The following is a 12358-nucleotide window of genomic DNA, read 5'->3' on the forward strand; positions in this document are numbered from 1 at the left end:
CATAAGAGAAGCCCTGTTGGATCAGGCCAGTGGCCCCTCCAGTCCAACACTCTGTGTCACATAAGAACATAAGAGAAGCCCTGTTGGATCAGGCCAGTGGCCCCTCCAGTCCAACACTCTGTGTCACATAAGAACATAAGAGAAGCCCTGTTGGATCAGGCCAGTGGCCCCTCCAGTCCAACACTCTGTGTCACATAAGAACATAAGAGAAGCCCTGTTGGATCAGGCCAGTGGCCCCTCCAGTCCAACACTCTCTGTCACATAAGAACATAAGAGAAGCCATGCTGGATCAGGCCAGTGGCCCATCCAGTCCAACACTCTGTGTCACATAAGAACATAAGAGAAGACATGTTGGATCAGGCCAATGGCCCCTCCAGTCCAACACTCTGTGTCACATAAGAACATAAGAGAAGCCATGTTGGATCAGGCCAGTGGCCCCTCCAGTCCAACACTCTGTGTCACATAAGAACATAAGAGAAGCCCTGCTGGGTCAGGCCAGTGGCCCATCCAGTCCAACACTCTGTGTCACACCAGTGGGGCCAGAACTCCAGAAGCCCTGCCACTATGGCCCCCCCAAGCACCAAGAATACAAAGCATCACTGCCCCAGACAGTTCCAATAATATGCTGTGGCTAAGAGCCACTGATGGACCTCTGCTCCAGATGCTGATCCAATCTCCGCTTGAAGCTGTCTAGGCTTGTAGCTGCCACCACTTCCTGTGGCAGTGAATTCCACACGTTAATCACCCTTTGGGTGAAGAAGTACTTCCTTTGAAAACCCTATGGGGTTGCCGTAAATTGGCTGCAACTTGATGGCTCTTTCCACCATCACCTGCTTAAATCAGCAATGAAGAAGAAGAAGAAAAAAGAAGACGACGACAACGATGATATTGGATTTATATCCCGCCCTCCACTCCGAATCTCAGTCTCAGAATGGTTCCTCTCACACAATAGACACCCTTTGAGGTGAGTGGGGCTGAGAGAGCTCTGAGAGAAGTTGCCCTCCACATGCAGCCAGCCGAGTGACCTTGGATCAGTCCCAGGTCTCTCTGAGCTCTTTCAGTCCCGCCTACCTCGCAGGGTGTCTGTTGTGCAAGAGGAAGGGAAAGGAAATTGTTTATATTTATATATCAAGGGTTTCTTACCTTTTTTTTACATTAACGATTTATTGCGTTTTCACAACGTAAACATAACAAAATAAAATAATAATGAAGAAGACCGTAGATTTATACCCCGCCCTTCTCCCTGAATCAGTCTCAGAGCAGCTCACAATCTCCCCTATCTTCTCCCCCCACAACAGACACCCTGTGAGGTGGGTGGGACTGAGAGGGCTCTCACAGCAGCTGCCCTTTCAAGGACAACCTCTGCCAGAGCTATGGCTGACCCAAGCCCATCCCAGCAGGTGCAAGTGGAGAAGTGGGGAATCAAACCCGGTTCTCCCAGACAAGAGTCTGCGCACTTAACCCTAACCACTACACCAGACTGGCTCTCAATGTTTCTGAGTATTCACGGTCTTGAAAGAACCCAATGTCAACCTGTTTTGGCCATCATTTAAATTATTCAGTGTGTCTGGAACAGACTGGGCTCCTCTTCACACAGTTGAATATGGGAAGCTTGCCTTGCCCGTTTGGTGTGGGAGCCACTTTGGTGAGTGGTTAAGTGCACGGACTCTTATCTGAGAGAACCGGGTTTGGTTCCCCACTCCTCCACTTGCAGCTGCTGGAATGACCTTGGGTCAGCCAGAGCTCTCGTAGGAGTTGTCCTTGAAAGGGCAGCTGCTGTGAGAGTCCTCTCAGCCCCACCCACCTCACAGGGTGTCTGCTGAGGGAGAGGAAGACAAAGGCGATTGTAAGCCGCTCTGAGTCTCTGATTCAGAGAGAAGAGAGGGGTATAAATCTGCAGTCGTCTTCTTCTTGTCTATGGACGGCTGCTTTCTTGGCGAGAGGGGAACGTTCCCTTTGAACATTTCGGATGCCTCCTGCCAGCTTGTTCACACCTTGTTTACTTCTTATTTCTTGGGGCCCGCAGTGTGTAAAACAAGCGTACCTGCTTTCCTGGGACAGATGTTCAAGGGCAGGGCATGCCCGGAGAGGAAACAGGTGTTTTCCTGAAGATAAACAGGAGCCGAACGTGCTTTTCCAACCGCCGGTGGGGATCTCTCACACTGATTCACCCCGCGATCCTTCCAGAGAGGAAGGGAGGCACGTGTCTTGGCAGGGCTTCAGTTTTATGTGGCCTGCTTTTCTCGCCGAAATTCCTTGCCATGCGCCACCAAAGAGCTTTTCTTTTGCCAAGCAAATAGCGCTCTCACACGCTAGGATGCCTTCTGAGACTATAATATGGTGGGTTCAACGCGTGGTAGAGGCGAGGTTGTAGTGAATTATCAGCTCTTTCTTGACTACGGCACCTTGTGGCATACACATAAGACTGGCTAACTATATACACTCTCGTGTCCCCGTGCGAGCGTTTGATTGGACCATTCAAACCAGCAGGGGGCCCGTGATTGGAGCAGGGCAGCAGGGTTTTGGATCCTGCTGCCCATTGTTCTCAAGTCCTCAAGCTCCGGCCGCCTGGCTCCAATGAGCCTGACAGGAGCATGCTTTCAATTCTCACTTGAGTCCGCATACGTTACAGAGACGAAGCCCGGCTAAGGTGTGTTAGATCAAGCCCAATCTCACTCATCAGGTTTCAGATGCTAAGCAGAGTTGGTCCCTGTTCGGGTGTGGATGGGGAGACCACCAAAGAAGTCCTAGGAAGAAAGGTTGAAGGAGCTGGGGATGTTTAGCCTGGAGAGGAGGCGGCTGAGAAATGATAGGATCACCATCTTCAAGTATTTGAAGGGCTGTCATATAGAGGATGAAGGGTCTGGAGACCAAGTCCTATGAGGAAAGGTTGAAGGAGCTGGGGGTGTTTAGCCTGGAGAGGAGGCGGCTGAGAAATGATAGGATCACCATCTTCAAGTATTTGAAGGGCTGTCCCATAGAGGATGACGGTTCTGGAGACCAAGTCCTATGAGGAAAGGTTGAAGGAGCTGGGAATGTTTAGCCTGGAGAGGAGGCGGCTGAGAAATGATAGGATCACCATCTTCAAGTATTTGAAGGGCTGTCCCATAGAGGATGAAGGGTCTGGAGACCAAGTCCTATGAGGAAAGGTTGAAGGAGCTGGGAATGTTTAGCCTGGAGAGATGGTGGCTGAGAGGTGGTAGGATCACCATCTTCAAGTACTTGAAGGGCTGTCATCTAGAGGATGAGGGGTCTGGAGACCGTCCTATGAGGAAAGGTTGAAGGAGCTGGGAATGTTTAGCCTGGAGGGGAGGCGGCTGAGAGGTGATAGGATCACCATCTTCAAGTATTTGAAGGGCTGTCCTAGAGAGGATGGGGTGGAATTGTTTTCTGTGGCCCCAAAAGGCAGGACCAGAACCAATGGGTTGAAATTAAATCAACAGGGCTTCTGGCTCAACACGAGGAAGAACTTCAAGATCGTTAGAGCGGTTCCTCAGTGGAACAGGCTTCCTCGGGAGGTGGTGGGCTCTCCTTCCTTGGAGGTTTTTAAACACAGGCCAGATGGCCATCTGACTGCAATGAAGATCCTGTGAATTTAGGGGGAGGTATTTGGGAGTTTCCTGCATTGTGCAGGGGGTTGGACTAGATGACCCTGGAGGTCCCTTCCAACTCTATGATTCTAAGTCCTGGGTTGCTAAGTAGAGGCAGACAATAGCAAACCCAGGCTGGCCTGACCTCATCAGATCTCATCAGATGGGCCTACTGATGGACCTCCTGATGGCACCTGGAGGTTTTGGCCACTGTGTGACATAAGAACATAAGAGAAGCCATGTTGGAACAGGCCAGTGGCGCATCCAGTACAACACTCTGTGTCACACAGGGGCCAAAAGAAACAGGCACAATCAGGAGGTCCATCGATGCGGCCAGGACAGTAGAAGCCCTCCCACTGTGCCCCCCCCCCAAGCACCAAGAATACAGAGCGTCACTGCCCCAGACAGAGAGTTCCATCTATAGCCTGTGGCTAATAGCCACCGATGGACCTCTGCTCCAGTTGTTGATCCAATTCCCTCTTGAAGCTATTATTGCAGCCGCCGCCACCTCCTGTGGCAGTGAATTCCATGTGTCAATCAATCTTTGGGTGAAGAAGGACTTCCTTTTATAAGGAAGTAACACAGAGTGTTACTGGATGGACTGGATGGGTCATTGGCCTGATCCAACAGGGCTTCTCTCATGTTCTTATGTGACACAGAGTGTTGGACTGGATGGGTCATTGGCCTGATCCAACAGGGCTTCTCTTATGTTCTTATGCGACACAGAGTGTTGGACTGGATGGGTCATTGGCCTGATCCAACATGGCTTCTCTTATGTTCTTATGTGACACAGAGTGTTGGACTGGAGGGGCCACTGGCCTGATCCAACAGGGCTTCTCTTATGTTCTTATGTGACACAGAGTGTTGAACTACATGGGACTTTGGCCTGATCCAACATGGCTTCTCTTATGTTCTTATGTGATGCAGAGTGTTGGACTGGATGGGCCACTGGCCTGATCCAACATGGCTTCTCTTATGTTCTTATGTGACGCAGAGTATTGGACTGGAGGGGCCACTGGCCTGATCCAACAGGGCTTCTCTTATGTTCTTATGCGACACAGAGTGTTGGACTGGATGGGTCATTGGCCTGATCCAACATGGCTTCTCTTATGTTCTTATGTGACACAGAGTGTTGGACTGGATGGGCCATTGGCCTGATCCAACATGGCTTCTCTTATGTTCTTATGTGACACAGAGTGTTGGACTGGATGGGCCATTGGCCTGATCCAACAGGGCTTCTCTTATGTTCTTATGTGACACAGAGTGTTGGACTGGATGGGCCATTGGCCTGATCCAACATGGCTTCTCTTATGTTCTTATGTGACACAGAGTGTTGGACTGGATGGGCCATTGGCCTGATCCAACATGCCCTCTCTTATGTGACACAGAGTGTTGGACTGGAGGGGATCCTGGCCTGATCCAACATGCCTTCTCTTATGTGACACAGAGTGTTGGACTGGAGGGGCTCCTGGCCTGATCCAACATGGCTTCTCTTATGTTCTTTTGTGACACAGAGTGTTGGACTGGAGGGGCCATTGGCCTGATCGGCTCTGAGAGTCGTTTGGGTAGCAAAGAGCAGGGTATAAATCCAATTTCGTCTTCTTCACCTTCTCTTCTAGCAACCCCAAACCCACATATATGAATACTCCTCCATTCATTTCACTAGGCATGCTTCTGGAGATGCTCTGGGTGGATTGTGCTGTAAAGGCGCATAGTGCATTCCACTCATCATTCCAACTGAACTGTCGTCAACACGATAGCAATTAATTATTCCTCCTTCGCCTCTGATCTCTGTCATCTGTAGATCAGATGTAATCCCCAGGAGATCTCCTGCCACAGCCTGAAAAGCTGTCAACCCTATTCTGCTCTCTTCTTGGGACCATGCCTCAAAATTCCTTCTCCCCCAGTCTCTTAACTTGAGGGAGTTGTTTTTGAGGTCTTGCTCCTGATAAGGTTGCCAGGTCTGTGCTGGAAAATCCCTGGAGGCTTTGGAGGCGGATTGGGAGAGGCTGGGGTTTGGGAAGGGGAAAGGAAGGGAAGAACCTCAGCAGGCCCCTCCAAAGTCGACCCCCCAAAGCAGCTATTTCCTCCAGGGGAGCTGATCTCTCTGCCAGCTGGAGATTAGTTGTAAAAGCGGGAGATCTTCAGGCCCCACCTGGAGGCTGGCAACCCTATGTAGTCTGAGGCCTGTTTTACAAGGTTGCTAATGTATGCTCTGGGTTTTTAATTGGAGGGGGTTTTTTTGTCTTGGTCTCTTGGTTTTAACGATTTTTATGAAGAAGATGAAAATATTTGATTTATATCCTGCCCTCCACTCCAAAGAGCCTCAGAGCAGCCTACAATCTCCTTTCCCTTTCCCCCCCACAACAGACACCCTGTGAGGTGGGTGGGGCTGGAGAGGGCTCTCCCAGCAGCTGCCCTTTCAAGAGTCTTAGAGCGGCCTAAAATCTCCTTTCCCTTTCTCCCCCACAACAGACACCCTGTGAGGTGGGTAGGGCTGGAGAGGGCTCTCACAGCAGCTGCCCTTTCAAGGACAACCTCTGCCAGAGCTATGGCTGACCCAAGGCCATTCCAGCAGGTGCAAGTGGAGGAGTGGGGAATAAAACCCGGTTCTCCCAGATAAGAGAGGTATGGCTGACCCAAGGCCATTCCAGCAGGTGCAAGTGGAGGAATCAAACCCGGTTTTCCCAGATAAGAGAGCTATGGCTGACCCATGGTCATTCCAGCAAGTGCAAGTGGAAGAGTGGGGAATCAAACCCAGTTCTCCCAGATAAGAGAGCTATGGCTGACCCAAGGCCACTCCAGCAGCTGCAAGTGGAGGAGTGGGGAATCAAACCCGGTTCTCCAGAGAAGAGAGCTATGGCTGACCCGAGGCCATTCCAGCAGCTGCAAGTGGAGGAGTGGGGAATCAAACCCGGTTCTCCCAGATAAGAGAGCTCTGGCTGACCCAAGGCCATTCCAGCAGCTGCAAGTGGAGGAGTGGGGGAATCAAACCCGGTTCTCCCAGAGAAGAGAGCTCTGGCTGACCCAAGGCCATTCCAGCAGCTGCAAGTGGAGGAGTGGGGAATCAAACCCGGTTCTCCAGAGAAGAGAGCTATGGCTGACCCGAGGCCATTCCAGCAGCTGCAAGTGGAGGAGAGGGGAATCAAACCCGGTTATCCCAGAGAAGAGAGCTCTGGCTGACCCAAGGCCATTCCAGCAGGTGCAAGTGGAGGAGTGGGGAATCAAACCCGGTTCTCTCAGATAAGAGTCTGCACACTTAACCACTACACCAAACTGGCTCTATGCTATTATGCTATTCTATCATGTTTTACTTTTTTGTGATCCTCACTGAACAGGTCTCTGGTAAGGCAGTATATTCCTTTTCTAAACAAACTGAATAAATAACACTCCTCTGCTTGATTTCCAGATCTGGGCAGCTTCTGTTTGTTTAACGGGCAGCGGTACCACCCGGGAGAGAGCTGGCATCCTTACCTGGAACCCCACGGGGTGATGTACTGCATCAAATGCTCCTGTTTTGAGGTATCCCTCAAAGCCTGCAGTCAGGCGGTCACCACTAACCCTGATCTAACATCACAAAGAGTTCTGGCTCTATCTTTTCTCAAGTGGTCAGTCAGTCAGTTTATTTACGGTCACGGACCAAGTAAGAAAACCCAAGAATTTAAAAGCTTCAACACAAGATAAAATCTATGCTATAATAAGTAGAGGGCGACGAAGATGGTGAGGGGTCTGGAGACCAAGTCCTATGAGGAAAGGTTGAAGGAGCTGGGGGTGTTTAGCCTGGAGAGGAGGCGGCTGAGAGGTGATAGGATCACCATCTTCAAGTCCTTGAAGGGCTGTCCTATAGAGGATGAGGGGTCTGGAGACCAAGTCCTATGAGGAAAGGTTGAAGGAGCTGGGGGTGTTTAGCCTGGAGAGGAGGCGGCTGAGAGGTGATAGGATCACCATCTTCAAGTCCTTGAAGGGCTGTCCTATAGAGAATGAGGGGTCCGGAGACCAAGCCCTATGAGGAAAGGTTGAAGGAGCTGGGGGTGTTTAGCCTGGAGAGGAGGCGGCTGAGAGGTGATAGGATCACCATCTTCAAGTCCTTGAAGGGCTATCATCTAGAGGATGAGGGGTCCGGAGACCAAGTCCTATGAGGAAAGGTTGAAGGAGCTGGGGATGTTTAGCTGGAGAGGAGGCGGCTGAGAGGTGATATGATCACCATCTTGAAGTCCCTTGAAGCGCTGTCATAGAGAGGATGAGGGGTCTGGAGACCAAGTCCCTATGAGGAAAGGCTGAAGGAGCTGGGGATGTTTAGCCTGGAGAGGAGGCGGCTGAGAGGTGATATGATCACCATCTTGAAGTCCTTGAAGCGCTGTCATAGAGAGGATGAGGGGTCTGGAGACCAAGTCCTATGAGGAAAGGCTGAAGGAGCTGGGGATGTTTAGCCTGGAGAGGAGGTGGCTGAGAGGTGATATGATCACCATCTTCAAGTCCTTGAAGGGCTGTCCTAGAGAGGATGAGGGGTCTGGAGACCAAGTCCTATGAGGAAAGGCTGAAGGAGCTGGGGATGTTTAGCCTGGAGAGGAGGCGGCTGAGAGGTGATATGATCACCATCTTCAAGTCCTTGAAGGGCTGTCCTAGAGAGGATGAGGGGTCTGGAGACCAAGTCCTATGAGGAAAGGCTGAAGGAGCTGGGGATGTTTAGCCTGGAGAGAAGGCGGCTGAGAGGTGATAGGATCACCATCTTGAAGTCCTTGGAGGGCTGTCGTATAGAGGATGAGGCGTCTGGAGACCAAGTCCCATGAGGAAAAGCTGAAGGAGCTGGGGATGTTTAGCCTGGAGGGAAGGCGGCTGAGAGGTGATAGGATCACCATCTTGAAGTCCTTGAAGGGCTGTCATATAGAGGATGAGGGTTCTGGAGACCAAGTCCTATGAGGAAAGGCTGAAGGAGCTGGGAATGTTTAGCCTGGAGAGGAGGCGGCTGAGAGGTGATAGGATCACCATCTTCAAGTACTTGAAGGGCTGTCATCTAGAGGATGAGGGGTCTGGAGACCAAGTCCTATGAGGAAAGGCTGAAGGAGCTGGGGATGTTTAGCCTGGAGAGGAGGCGGCTGAGAGGTGATAGGATCACAATCTTCAAGTCCTTGAAGGGCTGTCATAGAGAGGATGAGGGGTCTGGAGACCAAGTCCTATGAGGAAAGGCTGAAGGAGCTGGGGATGTTTAGCCTGGAGAGGAGGCTGCTGAGAGGTGATAGGATCACCATCTTCAAGTCCTTGAAGGGCTGTCCTAGAGAGGATGAGGGGTCTGGAGACCAAGTCCTATGAGGAAAGGCTGAAGGAGCTGGGGATGTTTAGCCTGGAGAGGAGGCGGCTGAGAGATGATAGGATCACCATCTTCAAGTACTTGAAGGGCTGTCATAGAGAGGATGGGGTGGAATTGTCTTCTCTCGCCCCGGAAGGTAGGACCAGAACCAATGGGTTGAAATTAAATCAAAAGAGTTTCCGGCTCAACATCAGGAAGAACTTCCTGACTGTTAGAGCGATTTCTCAGTGGAACAGGCTTCCTCAGGAGGTGGTGGGTTCTCCTTCCTTGAAGGTTTCTCAACAGAGGCTAGATGGCCATCTGACAGCAATGAGGATCCTGTGAATTTAGGGGGAGGTGTTTGTGAGTTTCCTGCATTGTGCAGGGGGTTGGACTAGATGACCCTAGAGGTCCCTTCCAACTCTATGATTCTATCAAGTCTTAAGATGGACAATTGTCTTCACATGTTCAGTATAAGAGATTACATCAAGACACAAGTTAAAAACAGAACATCTTAAAACTGACAAGCAATACAATGAGTCTTTCTGATGCTATAGCGCTGGGGTGGCCAACGGTAGCTCTCCAGATGTTTTTTGCCTACAACTCCCATCAGCCTCAGGCAGCACAGCCAATGACTGGGGCTGATGGGAGTTGTAGGCAAAAAACATCTGGAGAGCTACTGTTGGCCACGCCTATTATAGCAGGCAGCACAGAACTTGGCAACTGGTTCCTCTGGAAGGGCCAACAAGAGGGCAGAGTGGCTGAGGCCTTCCCCTGATGTTGCCTCTCGGCTTTGGGATCCAGAGGATTAGTGTCTCTGAACATGGAGATTCTCCTCAGTCACCATGTAGCCACTGCATACCATGTAGCCACTAGTAGCCACTGATACACCTCTCATCAAGGGATTTATCTAATCCTCTTTTAAAGCTTTTTTATTACTGTGGCCATCGCTACTTCCTCCAGCTGTAAATTCTGCATTTTATTCACTCTCCATGTAAAGAAGTATTTCCTTTTGTCTGTCTTGAACCTATTGCCTATTGGCTCAGTTGGATGCCCTCTGTAGTCTTGGTACTTGGGGGGGGGGGGATGACGACAGTGGGACGGTTTCTAGTGTCCTGGCCCCATTGGTGGACCTCCTGATGGTGCTTGGTTTTTTTGGCCACTGTGTGACACTAGTGTTGGACTGGATGGGCCATTGGCCAGATCCAACATGGCTTCTCTTACGTTCTTATGTCTGGAGCAGTGATGCTCTGTCTTCTTGGTGCTTGCGGTGGGGGGGGGGAGCACAGTGGAATGGCTTTTAGTGTCCTGGCCCCACTGGTGGACCTCCTGATGGCTCCTGGGTTTTTTGGCCACTGTGTGACACAGAGTGTTGGACTGGATGGGCCATTGGCCTGATCCAACAGGGCTTCTCTTATGTTCTTATGTGACACAGAGTGTTGGACTGGAGGGGCCACTGGCCTGATCCAACAGGGCTTCTCTTATGTTCTTATGTGACACAGAGTGTTGGACTGGATGGGCCATTGGCCTGATCCAACATGGCTTCTCTTCTTTTCTTATGTCTGGGTAGTGATGCTCTGTATTCTTGGTGCTGGGGGGGGGGGGCACAGTGGGAGGGCCTCTAGTGTCCTGGCCCCACTGAGGGACCTCCTGATGGCATCTGGTTTATTTGGCCACTGTGTGACACAGAGTGTTGGCCTGGATGGAACATTGACCTGATCCAACACGGCTTCCCTTCTGTTGTTATGTCTGGGGCAGTGATGCTTTTTGGGGGGGGGGGCACAGTGGAAGGGCTTTTAGTGTCCTGGCCCCACTGGTGGACCTCGTGATGGCTCCTTGGTTTTTGGGCCACTGTGTGACACAGAGTGTTGGACTGGATGGGCTATTGACGTGATCCAACAAGGCTTCTCTTATATTCTTGAGTTCTAGCGTTTTGGGAGAGAGAAAAGTTTCTCTTTGTCAGCTCTCCCCACCCCATGCATAATTTGATAAACTTTTACCATGCCCTCTTTATCTCTTTTCTAAACTCAAAAGTTCCCGACTCGTCTTCAGTCTGTAGAGCAAGTTTGGTGTAGTGGTTAAGTGCGTGGACTCTTTTCTGGGAGACCCAGGTTTGATTCCCCACTTCTCCACTTGCACATGCCGGAATGGCCTTGGGTCAGCCAGAGCTCTCTTATCTGGGAGAACTGGGTTTGATTCCCCATTCCTCCACTTGCAGCTGCCGGAATGGCCTTGGGTCAGCCATAGCTCTCTTCTCTGGAAGAACCGGGTTTGATTCCCCACTCCTCCACTTGCACCTGTTGGAATGGCCTTGGGTCAGCCAGAGCTCTCTTATCTGGGAGAACCGGGTTTAATTCCCCACTCCTCCACTTGCACCTGCTAGCATGGCCTTGGGTCAGCCATAGCTCTTGCAGAGCTGTCCTTGAAAGGGCAACTGCTGTAAAAGCTCTCTCAGCCCCACCTACCTCACAGGGTGTTGTCTGGTGGCAGGGGTGGGAGGGTAGAGGAGATTGTGACCACTCTGAGACTCTGAGATTCAGAGTATAGAGCAGGATATAAATCCAATACCTTCTTCTTCTTTCTTCACGGGGACGGCGCTCAGACCCCTCTCATAATCTCGCCTTCCCTCTTCTGTACCGTTTCCAAGAAACTCTTGGCACACATGGATTCAGAAGTTCTGTTGGCTGTAGCCACATTGTTTTGCTCATGTAATTATATTGAAAGGAACATAAGAACATAAGAGAAGCTATGTCAAGTGTGGTAACTGGCTGTGCTATTTCAATTACTTATTCTGTTGTTGTCGAATCTAGCGTGACGTTGTGTGTGGCCTGTGTCGGAGAAATGCCGAAGGCTCTAATATCCGTACTTAGTATTCTATTTTTGAGCATGAGATGAACTGATTTTTATTTGCGTGTCTGTGTGTGCGTGTGCCTGGAAGTCAAGGTTGGCGTTTGGCAACTCCTAGCGGGTAAGGTTGCCCGGTCCAATTCACGAAATATCTGGGGACTTTGTGGCTGGAGCCAGGAGACTTTGGGGGTGGAGCCAGGAGCAAGGGTGTGACAAGCATAATTGAACTCCAGAGGGAGTTCCGGCCATCACATCTAAAGAGACAGAACACCTTTTAAATGCCTTCTCTACGTTGGAAATAATGAAGAACAGGGACATCTTTTCTTGGGGCTCACAGAATTAAACCCCCTGGTCTAATCTTTTTGAAACTCGGAGGGTGTTTTGAGGAGAAGCACTGGATGTTAAGCTGCAAATTTGGTGCCTCTACCTCAAAAAAACAGCTCCCCCAGGGCCCCAGATACCCACAGATCAAATTTCCATTATACCCTATGACGGGGTGGCCGACAGTAGCTCTCCAGATGGTTTTTTTTTGCCTACAACTCCCATCAGCCCCAGCCAGCATGGCCGATGGCTGGGGCTGATGGGAGCTGTGGGCAAAAAACATCTGGAGAGCTACCTATGAGAATCTGTCTCC

At 50.7% G+C, this 12358-nt stretch overlaps 1 protein-coding gene across 2 annotated transcripts in view; it reads left to right on the plus strand.

Moving 5' to 3' along the window:
* CHRDL2 (chordin like 2) overlaps positions 1–12358 on the plus strand; it is a 61294-nt gene that overhangs the window by 14174 nt on the left and 34762 nt on the right. For both annotated transcript variants that reach the window (XM_060235035.1, XM_060235036.1), the window contains exon 2: positions 7000–7112. In XM_060235035.1, coding sequence (XP_060091018.1) covers positions 7000–7112 — 113 coding nt within the window. The remainder of the gene's footprint in view (positions 1–6999; positions 7113–12358) is intronic.

Source organism: Heteronotia binoei, chromosome 3 (genome assembly GCF_032191835.1).
Source record: "Heteronotia binoei isolate CCM8104 ecotype False Entrance Well chromosome 3, APGP_CSIRO_Hbin_v1, whole genome shotgun sequence".
Lineage (NCBI taxonomy): Eukaryota > Metazoa > Chordata > Lepidosauria > Squamata > Gekkonidae > Heteronotia > Heteronotia binoei.